Below are 25444 nucleotides of genomic sequence, written 5' to 3'. Positions count from 1 at the left end.
CAGCCAATTTATCCTCTTCCTAGTTTAAAGTGTAAACAAGTATGATCAGCCAGGTATGAATTCATGAAGTTACTATAATGAATAACAAATCAACATATTTTACATAATTTCATTGTGTTTTTTAACTCTAAATATATTTGGAGCCAGTGACAATCTATGCATATATCTTATACACAAAAGGGATCCCTTGGTTGAATATGCTGCATTTAAACATTCTTTATTCCAAGTTTTCAATACTTTAATCTTCATTGGTCCTGTTTTAAAACTTGAGAGCATTTTTCCATTTCCTACCTTTTCAGAAATTATCCAACAGAAAAAGGAATTGTTCCCAAGAATACAGGAATTGAGCATTGTCATACATATAAAGGGAAGGGTAAACACCTTTAAATCCCTCCTGGCCAGAGGAAAAACCCTTTCACCTGTAAAGGGTTAAGAAGCTAAGATAACCTTGCTGGCACCTGACCAAAATGACCAATGAGGAGACAAGATGGGGGCGGGGGGGGGGGGGAGGAGAGGGGGAGAAACAAAGGTTCTCTCTGTCTGTGTGATGCTTTTGCCAGGACCAGAGCAGGAATGCAGGTCAGAACTCCTGTAAAGAGTTAGTAAGCAATCTAGTTAGATATGAGTTAGATTCTGTTTTGTTTAAATGGCTGATAAAATAAGTTGTGCTGAATGGAATGTATATTCCTGTTTGTGTGTCTTTTTGTAACTTATGGTTTTGCCTAGAGGGATTCTCTATGTTTTGAATCTGATTACCCTGGAAGGTATTTACCATCCTGATTTTACAGAGGTGATTCTTTTACTTTTTCTTTAATAAAAATTCTTCTCATAAGAACCTGATTGCTTTTTCATTGTTCTTAAGATCCAAGGGTTTGGGTCTGTGTTCACCTATGCAAACTGGTGAGGATTTTTATCAAGCCTTCCCCAGGAAAGGGCATGTAAGGCTTGGGGGGATATTTTTGGGGGGAGACGTTTCCAAGTGGACACTTCCCCTGTTCTTTGTATAACACTTTGGTGGTGGCAGCTTCTAACCTAAGCTGGTAAGAAGAAGCTTAGGGGGTCTTTCATGCAGGTCCCCACATCTGTACCCTAGAGTTCAGAGTGGGGAAGGAACCTTGACATGGTAGCAGAGCGGTGGAATTAATCTGAAATCATTTTGAGATTTTGTTTTTAAACCAGAAACACAGAAGGATTAAAAGAAGGATTTTAAAAGATTTTAAAGGGTTTTGTAAAAGGGGACAAAGCAACAAGCATAACAAAAGGGATTTGTCTTTTGTGAGCTGGAGTTTTCTCTACCTAAAGGCAGGGTAGTTAACCTCCTGCAGGGAAATTCACAAGTTCTTCACAGACCTGAAGAGGTGGGTTGTTTTTTTTTAGCTAGGAGCAACTAGAGGGTTTTTCTGTCTCTTTGCCTGGAGACAAAGGTGTTAGGTTTTGTTTTTTTTTAAAAGGATTTTTCCCGCAGGCTGACAATCACTATCAGAGAACATCGGTATCCAGGTACAGCACAACCTCTTTTTTTTTTTGACAAGCCAAGTTTTTGTTTGTTTGTTTTATTTCTAACCCTCCGGTGTAAAGTTAGTTAAAAACAGAGAGGCAAACATGACAGAGCCCAAGGCAGAAACAGCCAAAGAGACTGCCCACAGGAGAGCTATGGAGGCAAAGGAAAAAGAAATGGAGGAGACGAAAAAAGAGAGGAAGCATGAACTGGAGTTGGAGAAGGTAAGGGCTGAGCGGAATCTACTGGATAACCCTAACCATCCTTCCCCAACAATCCACAAATGGGAGCGACTGTGTCCACAGTATGATGAATCCAGTGATATCGCTGAATATTTTCTCACCTTTGAGAGACTGTGCGCACTCCATAAAATTCCTGAAGCTCACAAGATGACCACCTTGATCGCAAAATTGACTGGAAGAGCTCTGGACATATTCAATAAGATGCCTATTGATGAAGCTTCTAACTATAATAAGTTCAAGAATTTAGTTTTAAAGCAATTTCAAATTACACCTGAAATGTACAGAGTAAAATTCCGAACCCTTAAAAGAGGGCCTGGACTAAGTAATGTGGCTTATCAAACCAGATGAAGGATCTGTTAGATAAATGGGTCCAAGGAAGGGGTGTTAGCAGCTTTGAAGGAATGTGTGATTTGATAACTCAGGAGCAATTCCTGAATATGTCCAAGGAGGAAATAAAACAGTGTTTATGGGATAAGGAAATGGACTCAGCAGAAAGTCCTGCTTCTTATGCTGAGCGATACGAGCAGTCCCAGACCACCAGAGAGGCAGGGCAAGCCAGAACAAAATGGGTGGAGGGAGGAGAGAGGAACAACTCTGGTCGCAGTTAGAGCAGATACCAGAATGGAGACTCTCAGACCACACCCTACTACCGGGGGCAGCCCAAGGCCCCAACTACACACTAAGGAATACTCCAGGCACCTTATCGTCCTGCCACACCGTTCTCCAGCAACCCACCTCGCCCCAGTGACCCGTCAGCTGGATGAGGATTTAAATGTAACGAGCCGAGGCATATGAAGGCCAACTGCCCCAAGAACCCCAACAGATTACAGTTCATTGCACCAGAATCACACCAGAGGTCCTCAGGCCCAGATACCTCCCAGATATCCTGGGAGCGGAGGGAAACTGTGAGTGTGGGCAGGAAGAAGGTCACCGTGTGGAGGGACACCGGAGCAAAAGTGTCGGCTCCCCATGCTTCCTTAGTGGACCCCAATTTAATCAACCCAGAGATCCAAGTGACAATTCAACCCTTCAAGTCCAACTCTTTCAATTTGCCTACAGCCAAGTTGCCTGTCCAGTACAAGGGCTGGTCAGGAACGTGGACTTTTGCAGTATATGACAATTATCCCATCCCCATGCTGTTGGGGGAAGACTTGGCCAATCATGTGAAGCTAGCCAAGAGGGTGGGAATGGTCACCCGTAGCCAGGCTAAGCAAGTCATCACGCCTAGCTCTGTTCCGGAAACTTCTACCAGGACCTGGTCACAGGTGATGGAACCAGACCCCACGGCAACGTCTGCAACAGCAGCAGTGGATCCAATCCCAGAGACCCAGACAGAGCCAGCCCCAGAACCGGAACCGGTGGAACAACCAGCACCTGAACCATTGCCCGCACTGAATCCAGTACTTGCAACCCCAACACCAGAGGGCCCCACTGAACCTGAACCGGCAGCAGCTGATAACCCTACACCAGAGGCTCAGCTGGAGCCTGAACCCCAACATAGTGCACCAGTGGAGAGCGGTTCACAGTCAACAGAAACAGCCCCATCCCCTACATCGCTTCCAGGGGGACCAAGCCTAGGTCCACAATCCAATGAGGAACTGATGTCTCCAGCATCAAGGGAACAGTTCCAGACCGAACAGGAAGCAGATGAAAGCCTCCAGAGAGCTTTGACGGCAGCGTGGAGCAACCCACCGCCTCTCAGCTCTTCTAATCGATCCAGGTTTGTTATAGAAAGAGGACTTTATACAAGGAAACTCTTTCTGGTGGATACCAGGAAGACTGGCATCCTCAGAGACAGTTGGTAGTTCCAACTAAGTACCGGGGGTCAAGCTCTTGAGCTTAGCCCACGATCATCCTAGTCGTCATGCTGGGGTGAACAGGACCAAAGACCATTTGGGGAGGTCATTCCACTGGGAGGGAATGGGCAAGGATGTTTCTACTTATGTCCTGTCTTGTGAGGTATACCAAAGAGTGGGAAAACCCCAAGACCAGGTCAAAGCCTCTCTCCAGCCACTCCCCATCACTGAAGTTCCATTTCAGCAAGTAGCTCTGGATATTCTGGGTCCTTTTCCGAAAAAGACACCCAGAGGGAAGCAGTACATACTGACTTTCATGGATTTTGCCACCCGATGGCCGGAAGCAATAGCTCTAGGCAACACCAGGGCTAAAAGTGTGTGCCAGGCACTAGCAGACATTTTTGCCAGGGTAGGTTGGCCCTCCAACATCCTCACAGATCAGGAACTAATTTCCTGGCAGGAACTATGAAAAGCCTTTGGGAAGCTCATGGGGTCAATCACTTGGTTGCCACCCCTTACCATCATCAAACAAATGGCCTGGTGGAGAAATTTAATGGAACTTTGGGGGCCATGATACGTAAATTTGTAAATGAGCACTCCAATGATTGCGACCTAGTGTTGCAGCAGTTGCTCTTTGCCTACAGAGCAGTACCACATCCCAGTTTAGGGTTTTCACCATTTGAACTTGTATATGGCCGCGAGGTTAAGGGGCCATTACAGTTGGTGAAGCAGCAATGGGAGGGGTTTACACCTTTTCCAGAAACTAACATTCTGGACTTTGTAACCAACCTACAAAACACCCTCCGAACCTCTTCAGCCCTTGCTAAAGAAAACCTACAGGATGCTCAAAAAGAGCAAAAAGCCTGGTATGATAAACATGCCAGAGAGTGGTCCTTCAAAGTAGGGGACCAGGTCATGGTCTTAAAGGCGCTCCAGGCCCATACAATGGAAGCGTCATGGGAAGGGCCATTCATGGTCCAAGAGCACCTGGGAGCTGTTAATTATCTCATAGCATTCCCCACCTCCAACCGAAAGCCTAAGGTGTACCATATTAATTCTCTAAAGCCCTTTTATTCCAGAGAATTAAAGATTTGTCAGTTTATAGCCCAGAGAGATGACACTGAGTGGCCTGAAGGTGTCTACTATGAAGGGAAAAGTGCTGGTGGCGTGGACCTCTCCATGACCCTTGGGCATATGCACCGACAGCAGATCAAGGAGCTGTGCACTAGCTACGCGCCGACGTTCTCAGCCACCCTAGGACTGACTGAACGGGCATACCACTCCATTGACACAGGTAATGCTCACCCAATTAAAGTCCAACCTTACCGGGTGTCTCCTCAAACTCCTAAAATTGCTATAGACCGGGAGATCCGGGATATGCTACAGATGGGGGTAATCCGCCCCTCTGGCAGTGCATGGGCATCTCCAGCAGTTCTAGTTCCCAAACCAGATGGGGAGATACGTTTCTGCGTGGACTACCGTAAGCTAAATGCTGTGACTCGCCCAGACAACTATCCAATGCCACGCACATATGAACTATTAGAGAAACTGGGATGGGCCCAATTCATCTCTACCTTGGACTTAACCAAGGGGTACTGGCAGGTACCGCTAGATGAATCCGCCAAGGAAAGGTCAGCCTTCACCACACATGTCTGGCTGTATGAATTTAGTGTACTCCCTTTTGGGCTGTGGAATGCACCCGCCAACTTCCAAAGACTTGTAGGTGGTCTCCTAGCAGGATTGGGAGAATATGCAGTCGCCTACCTTGACGATGTGGCCATATTTTCGGATTCCTGGGCAGAACACCTGGAACATCTACAAAAAGTCTTCGAGCGCATAAGGGAGGCAGGACTAACTGTTAAGGCTAAGAAGTGTCAAATAGGCCTAAACAGAGTGACTTACCTTGGATACCAGGTGGGTCAAGGAACTATCAATCCCCTACAGGCCAAAGTGGATGCTATCCAAAAGTGGTCTGTCCCAAAGTCAAAGAAACAGGTCCAATCCTTCTTAGGCTTGGCCAGATATTACAGGTGATTTGTACCGCAATACAGCCAAATTGCCACCCCACTGACAGACCTAACCAAAAAAAAACAGCCAAATGCCATTCAGTGGACCGAAGAGTGTCAGAAGGCCTTTAACCAGCTTAAAGCGACACTCATGTCTGACCCTGTGCTAAGGGCCCCAGACTTTGACAAACCATTCCTAGTAACCACAGATGCGTCCGAATGTGGTGTGGGAGCAGTTTTAATGCAGGAAGGACCGGATCAAGAATTCCATCCTGTAGTGTTTCTCAGCAAGAAGCTGTCTGAGAGGGAAAGCAATTGGTCAGTCAGTGAAAGAGAATGTTACGCCATTGTCTATGCTCTGGAAAAGCTACACCCATATATTTGGGGACGGCGTTTCCACCTGCAAACCGACCATGGTGCGCTGGAGTGGCTTCATACTGCCACGGGAAATAACAAAAAACGTATTCAGTGGAGTTTAGCTCTCCAAGATTTTGATTTCGACATCCAACACATCTCAGGAGCTTCTAACAAAGTGGCTGATGCACTCTCCCGTGAAAGTTTCCCAGAATCAACTGGTTAAAATCATCCTTGAGATGTGGAAAATATTGTTAGTCTTTATATACTTGGTAGTATATTTAGAGGTGCAGGTGTCTAATTAACTCTGTTTTCTCCTCGAGCTCCAGGAAGAAATCACAGCCAGCGTTTCACCCTACCTGTGATTTGGGGGACTTGTCATAAATATAAAGGGAAGGGTAAACACATTTAAATCCCTCCTGGCCAGAGGAAAAACCCTTTCACCTGTAAAGGGTTAAGAAGCTAAGATAACCTCGCTGGCACCTGACCAAAATGACCAATGAGGAGACAAGATACTTTCAAAGTTGGGGGGAGGGAGAAGGGGGGGGGGGGGGAAACAAAGGTTCTCTCTGTCTGTGTGATGCTTTTGCCAGGACCAGAGCAGGAATGCAGGTCAGAACTCCTGTAAAAAGAGTTAGCAAGCAATCTAGTTAGATTCTGTTTTGTTTAAATGGCTGATAAAATAAGTTGTGCTGAATGGAATGTATATTCCTGTTTGTGTGTCTTTCTGTAACTTAAGGTTTTGCCTAGAGGGATTCTCTGTGTTTTGAATCTGATTACCCTGGAAGGTATTTACCATCCTGATTTTACAGAGGTGATTCTTTTACTTTTTCTTTAATAAAAATTCTTCTCTTAAGAGCCTGATTGCTTTTTCATTGTTCTTAAGATCCAAGGGTTTGGGTCTGTGTTCACCTATGCAAATTGGTGAGGATTTTTTATCAAGCCTTCCCCAGTAAAGGGCATGTAAGGCTTGGGGGGATATTTTGGGAGGAGACGTTTCCAAGTGGGCACTTCCCCTGTTCTTTGTATAACACTTTGGTGGTGGCAGCTTTTAACCTAAGCTGGTAAGAAGAAGCTTAGGGGGTCTTTCATGCAGGTCCCCACATCTGTACCCTAGAGTTCAGAGTGGGGAAGGAACCTTGACAAGCATACAACAACCAGAATGTCAGAAAAACCCCACTTGTATCCTGCAAAATCAGAGTACAAACACAGGCCTTTCCCAATTTAAGCATTTTCTTTTTGATTTAGAGTGTAAATTATTCACTGTAGAGACACATTAGGCTACTATTCTTATCTGATAGCTTAGTTACCTGTGCTTTAACAGTGCTTTCCAAAACCCACAAATATTAAATTTTGTTTACTTAGATATTGTTACTATATTCTGTATTTGCACATTTGAAATAAAGATTGAATATTAGTAAGACTTAGCTACAATTTTCTTAAAATTATTTTAGAATTAAAATTTTATAGGATATAAGCCAAGTGCATTTTTTGATGGGGTATGCAGCCACGGGACCATAAATGCTAATAAAACAGGTCTGCAAGTGTATTTTGTATTTAAATCCTTTCAGATTAGAGTATGGTGGATCATTGTTAGAAACTAAAACCCTTCAAGCTATTCTGAGCTTCACTTCTACTCGATATGAAGTTAGTAGAAAAGAAGAAACTAACTTTCATAATCTGTTGCCTCCGCTCCTGCAAATATTTCTGCATAAAGCCAAACAGATTGATACAGATCAAGCATTTTAACACAAGGCATTTCCTGTTCCCTTTCAGGCAACACAATTTACACATTAATAGTCAGATGCAGTTCTATAGTTTGTAAATGAAAGAACCTAAACTAACCAAGAACTGTAACTTAACATATTTGGTCAGTGCTGGAGTTTATAATAAAAATCAAGAACAAACATCTATATCTCTGCACTATTTCTAGAAGGACTGATGCATAATTTCTAGTTGGTCATAGCATCAGTTCACTCATGTTTGCTTCCAACAAGCTGAAAGCTGCCTATTAGTCCCAAGTGACGATCTCACTTTCAGGGCAGTAAAACAGTGTTATTTTCATAGCCTCTTCTTTCTATGAATTGGAATAATTTAGGTTCTTTCTGAAAATAAAAAGCAGCCAGAAAGCAGACAGTGGGAAAATAGGATGCAGTGTCCATGTGGCACAAATGCATGCTGCTAAATTCACAGGCTAGTATCAGGAAGATTGGGAATGCAAAGCTAAGAGCATCCCCATGTACAAATTAGTGCTGGATTTTGTTTTACAACAATTTGTTTATTGAAAAGGAAAGAAACATTAGCTCCTGAATTACCGACTAAGGCCACATTATATATTTCTATAATTCTGTGAAGTCAAACAAGACTTTCAGCCTTTAAAATAATTATGGGGGGTGAGATGATCACTGCTTGCCATGGAGGGAGTTGCAGTCTTTGAAAATAGCTTAAGAGGAGCCAATCCTTGTTCCATGAAATCCTTGTTCACTCTCTTCAAAGAAATCCTTCACTACTACAAGAATTTACAAACCCTCAAAAAGAAACAAATGCCTTACTACCGACATGCAATGTGAGTCACATCCCACAGTGGAAATTGTAAGATTTTAAATGCAACTATGTGAGATCTTTTTGTTTTTTTAAGTATTCCAACCCCCCTATGCATGAACATTCACTACATACAAGAAGTCATTAAGAACTCTCCTTATTTTTCAGGGCCTAGCATGTGTGCCATGTGGTCTACTACAGGCTGTTAGAAAACCACTGGTGACAAAAATGAAAATTCCATCAACACACAGGATAAAGTTTGGGACATTATAGGTAAGCTCCTACTTAACTTGCGATACAGTGGAAATCGCAGATTCCTCAATATTAGGCTTCCACCGCAATTCTGACAGCAGGAGTCCCCGCTCAGCCCCGGGACCCTGACAGCAGAAAAATTGCAGAAAAATAATAATGGGCTTTATTACTTCAAATAAGGCCCATTATTTCCTCTTCGCAATTGTCCATGTCTTGTCTGCAACTCAACCACATTTTTGTGACAATCATCCCGCAATTCAAATAGGGCCTTATTTATAGGCCTAATGCACGGAGTGTGGCCCTCCAGGAGTATTATTTATATACCTTACATGCTGTATTCTTGGCAATATTTGACTTTTTCAGAATAAAACAGAAGGATGCTACATACATAATTTCAAGCATCAACCCTGGTGTTGCCAAAGGTTTAAAAGTTATGAACCAGAACTTACAAAGTGGCTGCAAACCTGCTTTTAACACCTCATATGCCAACTTTGGGTTTCTACTTTTCTTCTTTTAGTATTTCTAATGTAAAGTTAAAAACTTTACAAAAAAAGTTTAGTTTTCAATCAATCCACTATTTAGAAACAAAAAAGAAAGAAAAAAAGACTTATGAAGAAGTCTGAAAACAAGACCGACCTATACCCTGGGTGAGATTGGATGGGTTAAGTGTCTCTGGCACTATTTGTCTTCACTATTGACAGACACTGTCACAACCCACCACACGATGCCTGTCTCTGAATGGCGGAGCTAGAATGCAAGTTAAGTATTAATAGAGAAAACAACTAGCATCCCAGTAAATATAATCAAGCAATCCAATTCACCAATTAAAAAACAGTCACACAGATTCAAGATAGGCTGGTTATTTTAATTTACATTAAGCCCAAAACAGTTTCAATTCCTTACAATTACATGCTGAAATAAGCAGTACTTTATACCTAGATTAAATACATCATTCTATCTGATTTTATATAAACACCACCAATTATTTACACTCATGTTTAAAGGTACAAAAGTAGTAATTTCTTACCTGCAACTTTTTTGTTAGTGGTTCTCATCCACCAATTCAGTTTAGTAGGTTTTCCCACTCAGAGTGGTGTCAGAGGCAACCAAGCAAGTCAGGCAGAATTCTACACCTCCTCAGCTGCTCCCTCTTCCAGCTCTCACCTTTCATCTCCCCAACTTCCTGACATAACCAAACCATCTTAAAAGGAATAATTCTGTAATGTCTTGACTAGTGGATCAGAATTACAAGAAACATCTCCAGGTAGGAAATTCTCTCTTCTGTTCCTCAAATCCACCAGTTCCTTCCAAAAATGTAGTAATATTGTGCTGGACTAAGTGAGGTTTTTATACCACTATGACAAGGAATTTCTCCCCAGTAATTACAAACTAGGTTTGTCCTCTTTTTCCTGTTTTTGCATTATTTGATAATAAGAATAGTGCATTTTCATAATGAACTAATGCCAAAACCTTCTTAATGGGTGGGCTTTATTGCTTATACATCAGTCAAGAGAAGGCGGAAAGCAACTTTAGACTAGAACAGAAATAGGAATTACAGACCTAAAGGTCTATTACTTATTCCACTGTATTTTTAGAGGAAATATATACTACCAACAGAAATTTCCATTAAATGGAAAGAGTGTTTGTGAGAAACTTTCCTTTCTTCGACTCTCCCAGTACATATCTATACTCTATCACCATTATACATAGAATTCAAATGATGAGAGAACGTCCTTGCCTTAACTGCCATCAAGCTAATTAGACACTGGCCTCTCCTGGACTGTTGAAACTATCTTCATAATAGTACGTACCTAGAAGTGACATACTGGGGAGTGCAGTTTAGAAATTTGTCAGAAATTATTTGTATTACAACAGTGCCCAGAGGTCCCAGTATGCTAAGCACTGTACTATCACATCGTCAGAGGCAGACCCTGGCCGAAAAAGCTTTACAATGTATATTAACCTTGTAAAAAAAAAAAAAGAAGCAGTTGATATTTCTTGGCTGAAACAAACCTGCTATATATAGTTTTTCCTCAAAGCTGTGCATTCTCTGAAGTTTGTCCCCTTCAAAATTTCCTCCCCTGAAAGATAGGGAAAGGCACTTCCCGATCATTCATCTGTTGTGTTGTGACTGAAGTGATGGTTTTCTGCATTCCTGACTACGAACTGCAAGAATTGAAAGCTTTCCAAGACTTTGGACACCAGACCAAAACCAGATCGAGCTTTTTATTTTTCATAATCAAGTCACTACATGACATCATAAACCTGCTATGTTGGCAGGTTCACACCTTTGAAGATTCTGGTAACTGCTTCCAGATCAAAGGAAAGGACCAGTGACTGACACTGCCAATGAAATCCGTCTAGAATAAATATGAGAAATTTCTGCTATTGATATATGGAAATAAGCATAGGAAAAGATGATGTCCTGGGTTCAATTCTGCAAAAACTCACTTTCCATTTTCAAACTTTATTTTCAACTAACTGATTTGGATATTTTAGGATGAGTATTACCCAAAAGCTTCTTTAGCTTTATGAAGGAAGAAAATGAACCTAACCCTTAGAGTATGGTTGCAAGAGGGGACAAATTAATTAATGGTATGGCTCTTGTATTAATTAACAAAAGAGCAACAAAATATCATTTTCAGAGTTAAATGTACAAAAATTATTACTGCAAGTATTATGGAGCCCCCCTCCCCCCGCAGGAGAAGTTAAATTACCTCTTTAAACCTGCCTCCTATATACCATTTTAAAGAAAGGAACAAACCATATATTCCTAGCTGTAGTATAAATGAAACATCTACAGTAGCGCTGAATTTGCTAAAAGGTTACAATTAGCCCACTCCACAGGGACAAACTTTCGAAGATTCAGAAGTATTATTCCTTTTGTTTAGAATACCAGATTCCACCTGCTCCATAATACCTCATATCTCGTGGATGGCAGCTGACAGAATCCCACAGATCATCTTTTTTTAAATATTTTTGGGTGGGAAGAGACATAAGAAGAATGTGCATTCAGCTATATCTTTGGGGAAACTTTGATCAAACAGGTCTATGCTACTCTCTCTCAAGATACCAATATTTATTTTTGTATATTGTTCGCACAAAAACATTGCTCAACCTGTCTGATTACATGCTATATATGGCAGATGCAATTTAAGAGGATTCTGTGAACAAGCTTCAGGGTTGTGGAATTTGTGTCCCAGTGTTTACTATAAGAAAACAAATTGATCGTTTTATTAGAGCTCGAAAAGTTGAGATGGGAATTGAAAACAGCCAGAAAATCAAATCAGATGCAGGAAGGTTGTTCATAATTGTGGGGAGGAAAAAATATGGAAGAAGGATCTATTTCCACAGTGGCAAAGTGGGAACAAGAGATCAAAAAGACACTGGAAAGGATGCATTCCTTACTGCACCCCAAAGATTTGCAAACTGTCCTTTGTTAAGATTCTACTGGAGGGAGAAGGAACAGGACTACACTCCCTTGATATTTTCTGTGTAAGGGTAGAGAGGATTTTATTGTACATACTAATTCAGAGAACAGGTTCACCCTTCACATTTACCTTTCAAAAAGCAATACAGTTTAAAGTGCTTAGGAACAGGGGCTCTTGTATTTGAAGCATTCCACATAGAAGATGACAGAGGGCTTTTGACTTGCTACTAGAAAGGAACACAAGAGAAGAGACTTAGATTAGCATTTTGAACAGAAAGATAAAGGCTTTTTTAAATCAGTTTCGTACAAACCCATGTCCTCCAGATGTGAAAAATCTCATCAACATCTGAGAAATACAACTGAAGAATCAGTCACCTTCTCCAACAAGGGTTTGAAAATGCTCATGCCAGGAACATCAAAAGTGTGGGTTCCTGGAGCTCCAGCTACTGATCTATGTAAGTAATCAACTCCAACTACAGCCTAGATTGGGACTGCTTCATCATCTGGGTCTGCAATCAAAAGATCTTAGTAAATGATCCATATTTCCTGTTAGTAATATGCTAATGCTGGCTCACGTTACTCTTTTTCCTGCCCTCTGGATGAAGATTCTCCTACTGCAGCAGTCTACGCAAAGAGCTCACAATGCTAGTCCTTAGTGCTGATGCATATAGGGATCCCATTTTCCTCCTCCTATTTTCTGGAAGTGTGATGGAACTAGTTACCTGAGAAAGAAGCTGAGGATATCAATGTTGCAGCACAAAATTCTGGATTCCTAGTTGTCTATACTTGCCTGATTGACCTTCAAAGAGTGGGTAAAACTCTTCATCTGAATTGATGAATATGAGATACACATTGTATTGCTTATGTTAAAATTTCAAATGTGTTCATAAAAATCCAACTATTAAGACCCAGTTTTAAAATTTTTAAACTGACCTGTAAATTGTAAAAAAAATATGTTAAATGGTAGTACTAGAAGTCTGTTTCTGTCAGGCCCTCATACCTGTAAACAGCCCATCCTGCTCCTCCAAAAATCTAAAGAGTTAGCTGCAGCAAGATTTTTATACAATGCATTTACATGGAACAAAACCTCAGAGCAAAGCATCTGTTGGAAAACCCTACAGAAATCTGATTTTCAGCCAGATACTGTGTTACCCTGTGGCTACGGAAGCAGAAAACAAATTATGTTAAATTTTAAATGAGAAAAAAAAACCTCATCACTCCCTATGATTTAATCTTCTCATTGCTTCTAGTAAAGAACAGATGCACCTGCATCATTTTATTTATTTATTTTTACTAATAAATGCTAGAGCTATTTCTAGTTAACCCCATCTCTTAAAAAACAACAATGTATTTGAATGGGTTCATCTACAGTGATGTAGGTTTAAACTTATAACATACAAAATACATTGTAGTTTTAGGATAAATAAGATAGCACACAAGATTTACACAAAACACTAGAAAGAACAAACAGGCTTATGATAATTTTAGAGTAGCAGCCATGTTAGTCTGAATGCATCCGATGAAGTGAGCTGTAGCTCACAAAAGCTTATGGTCAAATAAATCTGTTAGTCTCTAAAGTGCCACAAGTACTCCTGTTCTTTTTGCTTATGATAGTGGAACTCTAAGATGACAAGGTCACCTTTCTTCCCAACTTTACCATTTCTACGTCAGCCACTTGAATGTGCGTCTGTGCTCTTTTACTAACCACTTTTTAAAAGTGACAATCAAGATGAGTGAATGGCCAATCTTGGTTTTTTAAATTAAGTATAAATACACACAGCCCTCTTTCTCTCTCTACAATACGCACAGGGAGCCTGGAGTGACCTTCCCACTTTTTTTCCTATTAACAGAAAGGAACCTCATTCAAATAGATTCCTTATACTGCAAGAGTCAGGGCCAGCTGTGGCAGCTGCCTGAAGAGACTGCAACAACCCTAAGACAATTGGGGCATACAATAGAGAGGGGTGCACCCAAAAAGGAACTAGTGCAGCACAGAGGAATACTGTTCCTTCCAAAGAAGGAGAAATAGCAGCCTTCTGACTGAAGCACCTGTGCCCCCTTCCTTTGGGAACCTGGAGAATTTTGGGTATAGGGGAGAAACAAACTCCTCCTTCACAGGAATTGAGAGAGAACTGAGAAGAGGGCTGGGGAAGTGTAACCCACCACAACTGGAAACTATGGCTCCCCTGGGAATAAGAGAATCAATCCCTCCAAAACATTCAAAAAGAAGGCATGTGTAATCCTCTAGGCGAGCCCAGCCTGGGCTCCAGTCTACTAACTCCAGCCCTAAGTGTAAACTTCCCAGACCTCCCACTGAAGCAGGACTACTGGGCTCCCCTCCTTGCAGACGTTTGGTCAAGGGGAAAGATGGAAGGCAGAGTCTCTGAATCTCCCCAGCCCAGAATCTCTCTCTTTGCACTGGGCAAATCCTACATGCTCAGAGAGGGCTCCTTGCTGTGTGGAGGAGATGGTGGGGAGGAAAAGAGACTTGGCCCTCATCTCACCTCTCCGTGGCAGATCAGAAGTCTGCTTGGAGGGAGTGCAGCAGAGCCACTGGCACTGATGCAGCAGCAGAATGATCAGGGATCTTGTGGCAACACTAGTAACCAGCCCACTGGGTCCACGACAGAGCCTCACACTCACTTCTCCACTCTCTCCTATTGTTTGTGGAGGGGGCTGTTTCTTCTCCTATTGCCAGCTTCCAAATGGAGCGGTCACAAGTCAGGTCCAAAATTTACCAGACTAACCCAAGCAGCCTCTCCCAATCTTGGAGACAAAGGGGGTGTTTCTTCCCTTACAACCTCCAAAACTGTCCTAAGTTCACAGGGGAAAGAGACACAGGTGGTCCTGTTCAGCTCTCCACATGGTTGGTTTTTTTGGGGAGAGAAGCCTTCTCCCAAACTGCACCAGATGGTGGAGGCAAAGAGGGGAAGAACCCTTCCACTGCTATGTATTACTCAAACAGTAGATTCACTTGCATTATGTCTGTTTTACACTTCTGTTGACTCCTGTCACATTCTGAAAGTGTAGTCTGGGGTTTTCACTGGGGGTCTAAGGGAATTAGTCACCTAACTGCCACTGAAAGTCAATTAGATATGGGCACATAACTCCCTTAGGTTCCTTCAAAAGCCCCAGTCAAACTCTTTGGGTTATGGACCATCACAGTTGTTACATGTGTGCACAGCACAATGGTGCTGATCACTGACTGGGGCTTCAAGGTACTAATGAAACACTATTTAAAATACCAAGATTCAATCCTTCGGACACTCACTTTTATGACAGGTGACATCAGTAATGAGATCCATACTTTAATGTTTTATGCTAATTGTTAACAAAGTTTATATGATCTAAGCTGTTAAATTCTTTACAATTTTACAATCAAGTATGCCACTTTTGATCCAGCTTTTTAACTGCACCCTGTGAAATCTAAAAACCCAACTGGCTTTTCACAATTCTGATGCAGAAGAATCTTCATCACAAAGTGACATTAAAGACACCTTTTAGTTCAGTGAACATGGAACCTTCTTCCAATGTTTACAAATAAACCTCTGATCTACATTATTTTATTTCAGTTTTCTTTAAAGGAAAGAACATAAGGCCCTACCAGGTCAGGTCCATCTAGCCCAGTATCCTGTCTTCCAACAGTGGCCAATGCCAGGTGCTTCAGAGGGAATGAGCAGAACAGGCAATCAAATGATCTATCCCGTCGCCCATTCCCAGCTTCTGGCAAACAAAGGCTAGGGACACCATCCCTGCCCATCCTGGCTAACAGCCATTGATGGACCTGTCCTCCATTAATTTATCTAGTTCTTTTTGGAACCCTGTTATAATCTTGAACTGTCAATGCTGCAGTGTAACCCAAACACAGCTACCACATTCCCAGCTTTTTAAACCGATCTGGATTGACTGTCAGCAGATGCTAAAAACCTAGCAGGAACAGACATTTAGTTCTGTTTATCTCAATTCAAATGCTCAAAAATTGTCTCAGTAAAGGTACAAACATAATTAGCAGTTACATTTCTATCTGTGAATTTAACTGTAACAGTTTTTTAAAAAATCTGTGTTTCTGCAATAGTGCTCAATTGTTGCTGTACCTTTAAACCAGATTCATAATTAAGAACTGAGCTAAAATATCTTGTAATTTAAAATCTTTTGGAATCAAACACTTGTAAAAGAAATTACCACTTTTTATAAATCTAATGACTAGCAAGCTCCACAGTACACAATTAAATCCACTGGCTCGGTCAGAAAATGTCTGGCAAAACATGAACGGTGATCAGTGCTGTAAGTTTCTCTTCCAGATTTAAACCTTTTCAGCACCCAACCAGGAAGTCTGTTTAGGGCACTGTGCATTTCTGGGGCATGTTTTTATATAGAAGGTTAATGCACATGAATCTACAGCAAAAGCTGCATAATGCAGCTACCAGCACCCCCACCTCAAACGTTAATTTTCTAGAACATCAACTGATGGTCAACACACCTCTCTCAAACTTAATATAACGTTATAAAGATTACAGGGATCCAATTATTCAAGAAATCTCAGCCCATTAGGGAAGAGGTATAAGCCATGGGCACAATGATTGGTTTGCCTTTTTGCTAAAGTTAAACTGCTTACTAGTCTATACAGCTGACCTAAGAGTTCCAGCTACGCACTAGCACTCTGGAGAGCACTGGTGCCAACCTCACAAATCAAAACTTTATCCTTAGCAATGGACTCACACTTCCCTACGAATTTTTTTAAAAACAAAAATCAATAAAAGGGACTTTATGCTTTAAGTTTAAAATATTCTGCATAAGGAGATGATCTTAGTATTTTGTAAATAAAGTTTAAGTGTCATGTCCCACACTTTCTCCAAAATGACACATTATAAAAAGAAATGTGCTTAATTCTAAATGGTGTACCTAATTTAAATAATACTTTCAGACATTTTTGATAAATATGAAATCACATTAAGTAGTTATTTATGTTTTAATATGCAATAAAAAGATTACAGCACATGCAACAACAGAAAATATATCTAAGTGTGGTTTAATCCTGAGAGCTTCTTCAGGCCATACCAAGGAAAACATGGTATTTTTTCTTCCTATAGCCTGATAAAAGACTTAAGGCCAAAATACCATCTCATATTCTATCTTTTATGCTATGTGGAATTCATTGTTTTACACACATTGACTCAGTTCCAAATTGGTGCCTACCATATCTGAAGAGAAGAGTGCATTCTAGGAGTTAGTACACACCTATGGTGTTGAAGACTACCAGTGGGAAAAGCACAGTATTACATTTCTTGGTTGTAAGTACATTATGCATGTAATGCAAGTATGATTAAGGTAACATGTTATTGTAATGTATATCAGTTTGACTGTTAGTCTCCTAGAATGAGCTCTCATTTATTTCTTCATAATCGTCTCAGACTCCAAACTTTGCCAGCACTGTTCATGTTGGCCAGAATACTACACATCTTAAGGATATAACTGAGCAAAGCGGAATGCTTACCAGCAGCAACTACAGCTGGAGGAGGCGAACCTGCCTCACCACCGCTTGTTTGGCTCATGGATGCTACAGATGTTTCTCTGGAGGGTGGTAACTGCAACTCCTTTGGGAGGAGGTCATAGACAGATTCTGAGAGAATAAAAAGGAGAAGAGGGGTTTAAACACAGAGATCAACTGTCATTTTTATAAACATGGATTATATTAAAGATTTTAGTCTAGGAATATAGACCATCGATGTGGCATCTCAAGACGCTTCATAAGTTGCTGTATAGGTAAATTTCTTGGAGATCACTGACCCATAGAATCAAGTTGATTTAAAAAAAATTAAACTTAAAATACACAAGTTTTGAAGACTGAGCAAATTTGCATTTTCCCTTTCAAGGCACAGAGTGACCATCTATGAACACAAGCATCTATGAACCTGCAACACATAAGGATGCCTTTGAAACAATGCAGATGATGAAACCCAGAACAAACCACCTGAGATCTGGAAACAAAACTACTCTCAGTATCAAGCAGTGGAAACAGCTTCCAGTGGAGAATAGAACAACATTTAGGAAATAATGTAAAACCTTCCTATTTAATAAATCTTTGTCATGATAACCATAATCGTGGTCACAACACACGTCACCTCTTTCCCTCCCCGTCCCAACCAAAATAAATAAATAAATGAACCTATCCCAAACGAAGATTCTATAAACTGAAAGGGTATCAGAAAAGAGCCAGAACACGCTAGAGATGCTGTTTTATGTGGAAGGCCCTCAGACTCTACGATAATGTGTGGCAGTATAAATAAGTATTTTTGTGAACGTATCTGTTGTGAAACAGTTATGGCTGCTACACTCCACATGCCTGACACAAAACCACAACAGCAAAGTTCAAGATGTTAAGTCACCTAACACCAAATTCACTCTGCTCTTCCACTTTTACTGCTGATTCAAAGGTTAACTATTCACCTGTAATCACAATTATTTAAAATGAGCCCCATAATAAAAGCTGCCACTGCATTCAGACAATAAGAATATGCCATCTATCTACTTTACAGTGTATTTATTAGCACACTTGGTAAAGCCAGAAACATGGGTCTTTAGTAAGATATTAACAGGCAGGTATGGAGCCATCTCTCCAAAAGTGATGCACAAATGCATACCATTACTGTTTCATGCACCCAGTTTAGGCATACAAATACTCTGATGTACACATGCAAATGGGTATACATGTGCATTCCAAAATGCCAGAAAACCTTGACTTCCCCTGTATCACGATACTTATATGCCAGATATATGCAAAATTCTATATGCATTATTGAAAATTTGTCTGACAACAAACAACCATGCTGTCCAATCAAACCTAAAGTAATCAAGACTTGCACAGCATTTCTTCTGTAAGAGGAACTTCATTTAATTACAAAAGTACAGTCAGGCTGACAATGCAACTGACTAAAAACCTCTATCCAGAGTCAATTCTATAATGAATGGCATATATATATGTTCAAGACAAAAAAGGTTTGAGAAATCTAACCCTGAATAACTATAAGACATATATAGCAATTGCTTATCATGTCCCTCAAACTCAGAAGCTCACTAAATGGGGAAGAGTGAAGAAACTCTCACTGATTATTTGGATAGTAACTGGCCTGTGAATAAGAAAGTTACTTATCTTCATAATTGGAGATATGTAGTCCCTATCTGTATTCCGCTATGGATACACAGATGCGCTCCATGCCCCTGGAGCCACAGAATCTTGAAAGCAGCGTCTGTTGGGCCACGCATTTGCCCTTGGTCTCCTGGTACTTCCAACCAAAGAAACAAAGGGTGGGGCAGACCAACAGCCTCCCCAGTTCTTTCTCTACCATGAATCCAAAGATGGGCTAAAGGAGAGGGGAAGGAGGACAGGTAGTAGAATATAGCTAGGGACCACACATGTAGAAAATCCTCCAGTTATGAATTTAAGTAACTTTCTTTTTTTCTTCAAGTGCTGGTCCCGATGTGTATTCCACTGTGGGTGACTGACAAGCAGTACTCACATAGGAGGGTGTGAAGAGGCAGATGGCAGAACGGTTTGAAGGACTCTCATTCCAAAGGATGAGTCAATGAAGGAGTCCTGTCTTAAAGCATAGTGCCTCACAAACATGTGGATGGAACTTCACATAGCTGCTTTGCAAAAGTCACACAGAGGCACATCTTGAAGCGATACCATTGATGTCATGTGTGTTTTCATGGAACGAGCCCTCATGCTCAGGAGGGTCAGAAAAATTAGACAGCTGATAGCAAAGTAAAATACAGCCCAAGATCCATTTATATATTCTATGAGAGGATATACCTTGACCTCAAACTTTTTCTGCTATGGAGATAAACAGTCTGGGAGATTTTCTGATTGATATTGTTCTTTGCAGGTAAACAGCTAATGCTTGGCACATGTCGAGGAATGAAGCCTCCTCTCTTCTGCAGATGTGTGCGCTTTTGGAAAGAATACATTTTAAGTGAACTGACTGGTTCAGCGGAAATTCTGAAATTTCTTTGGGTGTGAACCTAGTGTAGCCTTTTATTTTATTTAACATGAATTATGTAATGTGGTATTACACCACTGGGGTTCAGCTCTGGTAGCTACAGTTTCAAGTTTAACAGAGTGAAAGTCACATTTGCTACTTGCTTCAGAGTTAGAGTCTCTCAGAACACAAAGATCAAAGGTAGTGACTACACATAGAGTCACAAATATAAGGTCTAGTCTATTTTACAAATTTATTCAAGTTACAATTAAAGTTATCATTGCCCAAGCATATAGAAATTCTATACAGACCTATGCACAAGTTACAAATATATTATAAGAACTGTGACAAAGCTCTGTCCTTGCCTCCATGGGTCCCGCGTTTCCTGGCAGCTTCCGCTAGCCTCAGAGGCTCACTGTGACCCTCCACGTAACCTTCTTTCTCTAGAGACAAGGGTCACAGTCTACTGAGCCATTTTCATCATAAGCCAGTGAGGGAGGTGAGGAGAAGTTATCCTTCCTTGCACAGTCTCTGCTGTTTCCCAGTCTCAGTGATTAATCAGGGGGCAAAGGTGGTGGGGGGAGCCCAGGCCCACCCTCTATTCCTGGGCTCCAGCCCAGGGCGCCTAATAGTATCAGCTATGATTGCTGACCTTTTAGAAACATGACATGTACAATTCCCTGGGTTACTTCCCCCACAGCAGCCCTCACTGCCTCAAGCTCCACTTCACCCTTACCTCAGGGCCTCCATCCTCATGCCCGATATGGTGTGTACTACTCAATCTCTCCAACAGCGCAATTTCCTCCTACAGCTCCTGACATGCCCCCCCACCTGACTAACTGGAAGGCTTTTAACTAGTTTCAGCCAGCCCCTGATTGGCTTCAGGTGTCCCAATCAACGTAGCCTTCTCCCTGCCTTCTGGAAAGTTCTTAATTGGCCCCACATGTCTTAATTGACCTGGAGCAGCTGCCATTTCACTTATCCTGGTACCAGGGATTTGTTTAGCCTGGAGCTAATATATCTATCTCCCACTACTTTTCTATAGCCATCTGGCCTTGCCCTGTCACAGAACATAACATAAGAATGGACATACTGGGTCAGATCAAAGGTCCATCTAGTGCAGTATCTGGTCTTCTGACAGTGGACAGTGCCAGGTGCCCCGGAGGGAACAAACAGAACAGGTCATCATCAAGTGATCCATCCCTTATCACCCATTCCCAGCTTCTGGCAAACAGAGGCTAGGGACTCACATCCTTAACAACAGTGTCAGGGTCTGATGGGTCTCTCATGGCTTGATCATCAGTAGAGGAATGGTGGAGTCTCCCATAGGGAGCTCAAATATTCCCGTTCTAGGCATCCCTTTTAAAATGTGATTCTATCTATACCTACATTCAGCACAAGTCCATAAAAATGTCAACCCTCTTTTCTCTTACTGGTCTGTGTCCATTGGAAACTTAAGGGACCCCCAATTTTCTATAGGCTGCGTAAGTTCCCTTTATCCTCATTAGCGCTGACACACACAACCTGTATCCTGTGGTTAAGACATGTCGGAGACAGATGCGCCTTTACAGTGTTTTTATGATCCAATATTAATCTTCTGAGTAATTTTTTGCAATCGTACCAGTTGGTATCTCTTTTCCCATAATCTTAGGGCATCAGGATATCTTCCGGTCATTTATGTCATCATTTCTTGTCTCCAAGACCTAAAATTGCTAAGGTAAAGTCTTGCAGGCCTCAACAGGTTCTCATGTTTCAGCTGGTCTTACTCATGTCTAATACTTTGTTCCTCTAAATACTGATCAATCTTATACTTTTATAATCCTACAAATTAACTCTAACATACAATGAACATATGTAATATAACTGATTAATCATATCACACAATAAATGGATAATAAACTAAAATCATTGGCTACACTAGGATGTAAGTGCAATGAGACCTTCTCTATATGGAATATAGCATAAGGTGGATCTGCCATCAGAGCTAAGTTAAGTACCATTTTCTAGTGGAATCCTTTCTATTATTAATAAGGATGCTTTGTACAGCTTCAGGGCATGAATGTTCTAGAATCGATGCCAATCCAAAAACCATCATCTGAGATGGAATGGTTGGGGATTGGGGTGTCTGATTTTGCCCTTCCCATGGATCAGAAGATCAGAAAAAAAGGTGAATGCTGACTGGTGACTGAGATGACATACATAGGAGACTCAGGAACCAAAACTGTTTGGGTCAGTGGGGGTGATGAGGATGACTTGTGTCCTGTCCTGATGAGTCTTCCATAAGACCCAAGGTAGGAGGGGTAAGAGAGGGAAGACATAGTTCAGATGGTCTGGCCAAGGAAAAAATACAGTAACACCCTGAGAGTGACATCTTAGGGCTCTTCTGGAGTAGTATATGTTGCACTTCCTGTTTGAGAGGCCAATAGGTCCCTTATGGGGGTTCCCCATACAGCTAAAACAGTGCTCACCATAAAGTTGTGTAACTCCCACTCAAGGTCAATAGCAAAGCATCTGTGAGGGAGTCTGCTAGCACGTTTTTGATACCTGGAAGCTAAACGGTCTCTCCTGGGACTTATCGCTACATGCACTTGTGTCACGCTAAGTATGATTTGTATCCCAAACTCAATATCACGGGGCCCTGTTCGCTTAAAGTAATATTGCGGGTGAGAAGGAATGAATTTACAGCTCAATATTTAACTTTTTTAGCTAAAAAATTTGAACAATCATGTGGCACCAGAAGACACATTGTTCTTGTAGGCAATAAACAGGTCTTTAGTCTATTTCAGCTTTTAATACTTTAATCCTCCCAGTCCATCAGCTAGCTAAGTTATGCATCTCCTTGATGCATGTAACAGTAGGAATGGAAAGCTAGACTTGGAAAGAAGTTCATCTGCGCTCATCTTCATTTGTGAAGTACTAACTGTATTAGCACATCAAAAAAAGCATGCAAGATTTCAGACACAATATATTTTGACACACCAACCCAAGACATTTATTCACCTAAATATTCTGAGTCAAAATATTTGTCCAGAAGATTTAAATCCTGAGCTCTATTTCTTAATCCAGAGTGTTAAAGGTACATTTTAATTTATTTATTTTAAATAGCACCGTACAAATTACAAAATACATATTTAACTAAAAGGCAAAGAGAACAGAAGCGTGAAAGGAAGTTCAAGACCTAGGCTATTTTCAAATGAGTGCACATATAAACACTCCAATATAAAATAATGGGAATTACACCCATAGAAAAGACCAGACCCTTCAGCTTAAAACCATATAATGTAGATCTGTGGTTCTCAAACTTAATTGAGAACAAAAATTACTACACAACGCCAGGAGACAGGGACCATAGGCTGAGCCCACCCAAGCCCTGGGTGGGGAGGCCAAAGCCTAAGCCCAAGGGCTTTAGCCCCAGGCCTGTAACCTAAGCCCCGCCGCCTGCAGCTGAAGCCAAAGACTGAGCCCCACTGCCCAGGGCTGAAGCCCTTGGGCTTGGGCTCTGGGCCTCAGCAAGTCTAACACCAGCCCTGGCGACCCCATTAAAACAAGGTAGCGACCCACAGTTTGAGAACCCTGTAGATTAACTCACTTACATAATGCCATTACTATGCATTGCACTTTACAGGCTTGCAAGAATAGAGTTTCTCTGCGCTAGAGAGATTACAATCTAAATGGAAAAAATATATTAAAAAGAAAGGGGAAAGGATAAGGCCTTAGTGACTGACCAAAATACATTTGGCATTGTAACACCACTTTCCCCAATCCAGAGCTGAGACACATCTGCTGCCTCAGCTTCTCCACTGCCAACAGTCTTCCCCAGGCTTGTAGGCCACTGTGGTACTTCTAGCCCTCTAGTCAAAGTCAAAAGTCCATCCCTCTTGGGGTAAAAACGAGTTCCAAATGAAGTCCAAACAAAATACAGTGCTTCCAACTATCTTCTTTACTGGGTCCCAGTCCAGTCTGTCCTGGCCCAAAACTACCCTTTACAGGGGACAGACTACCCTCTTCCAGGCACACATTATCATAAGGGAAAGAGGCTGCAATCCCTATATTACTTTTAAAAAAAACAGAAAAGGACAGAAGAGAGAGAACTGGGTATATTAGTCAATCACAGGATTACTGTGAGTCATCAAAGCGATGCAGCTGTGAAAAGGGCAAACTGGATCCTAGGATGTATCACATAAGGTAATTCCAGCAAAGATAGAGAAGTATTAATGCCATTGAACAATGCACTGTTAAGATCTCATCTGGAATACACTATACGAGTCAGGTCACCCATGTTCAAGAAAGATAAATCCAATCTGGAACAGGTGCAAAGAAGGGCTATGAAGATGATCAGGGGAATGAAGAACTTACCTTACAAGAAGAAATCAAAAGAGCTAGGCTTGTTTAACCCAGCAAAATAAAGGCTGAGGCGATATGATTGTTCTCTATTCAGGACGGTAAACACCAGGAACGGAGAAGAGATATTTAAGCTCAAGGACAGCGCTGGCACCAGAACAAATGGGTATAAACTGGCTGTGATATAAGTTCTCTCTCTAGTGCTTTTACCTTAAAAATAAATAGGCTTTCACAGGAAGTGCTGTGTGGTATCTTATAACTGTTGCCAATGACACTATGTACTGTCTCTGAGGGGAGAAGCAAGCAGGCCTGTCTAGGCAGACTGTCTTTTGCTGGAAATGAGAGAGAAAACAGGGACCTATTTGGTCAGAATGGAGTCTTGGGTCTCCACTCAAGAGAGATGATGGCCAGGGGAGCTGGAAGCTTGAGAGTGGCTGCCCTTGCTGAACCATAAAGGAGATGTATAGGTGCAGTTGCCCTGAACTTGCCATGAATATATACAGGCTGGGAATTAGAAGAAGGTTTCTACCATAAAGAGGAGTGAGGTTCTGGAACATGCTTCCAATAACCATAGTGGTGGCAAACAACCTAACTGGTTTTAAGATGGAGCTTGATAAATTTGGGACAGGATTATATTTCTGGATTGCATGTGACGACCCAGGAGGTCATTTCCTGAGGAAACTACAATCCATCGGTGATCTTCCTGAAAACACCATCCTGGCCACTATGGATGTAGAAGCCCTCTACACCAACATTCCACACAAAGATGGACTACAAGCCATCAGGAACAGTTTCCCCAATAATGTCACGGCAAACCTGATGGCTGAACTTTGTGACTTTGTCCTCAAACTTTGTCCATAACTATTTCACATTTGGGGACAATACCTTCAAATCAGCAGCACTGCTATGGGTACCCGCATGGCCCCACAGTATGCCAACATTTTTATGGCTGACTTAGAACAACACTTCCTTAGCTCTCGTCCCCTAATGCCCCTACTCTACTTG

At 41.5% G+C, this 25444-nt stretch overlaps 1 protein-coding gene across 8 annotated transcripts in view; it reads right to left on the bottom strand.

Moving 5' to 3' along the window:
• Positions 1–25444, bottom strand: part of NFAT5 (nuclear factor of activated T cells 5) — a 150384-nt gene that overhangs the window by 81587 nt on the left and 43353 nt on the right. For 3 of the 8 annotated variants that reach the window (XM_073308338.1, XM_073308337.1, XM_073308336.1), the window contains exon 2: positions 17614–17739. In XM_073308338.1, coding sequence (XP_073164439.1) covers positions 17614–17671 — 58 coding nt within the window. In that variant the 5' untranslated portion in view covers positions 17672–17739. The other 5 variants (XM_073308339.1, XM_073308342.1, XM_073308340.1 and 2 more) reach the window with 4 other exon arrangements.

This window comes from Lepidochelys kempii, chromosome 12 (genome assembly GCF_965140265.1).
Source record: "Lepidochelys kempii isolate rLepKem1 chromosome 12, rLepKem1.hap2, whole genome shotgun sequence".
Lineage (NCBI taxonomy): Eukaryota > Metazoa > Chordata > Testudines > Cheloniidae > Lepidochelys > Lepidochelys kempii.
This window is presented reverse-complemented; position numbering and strand designations above follow the sequence as displayed.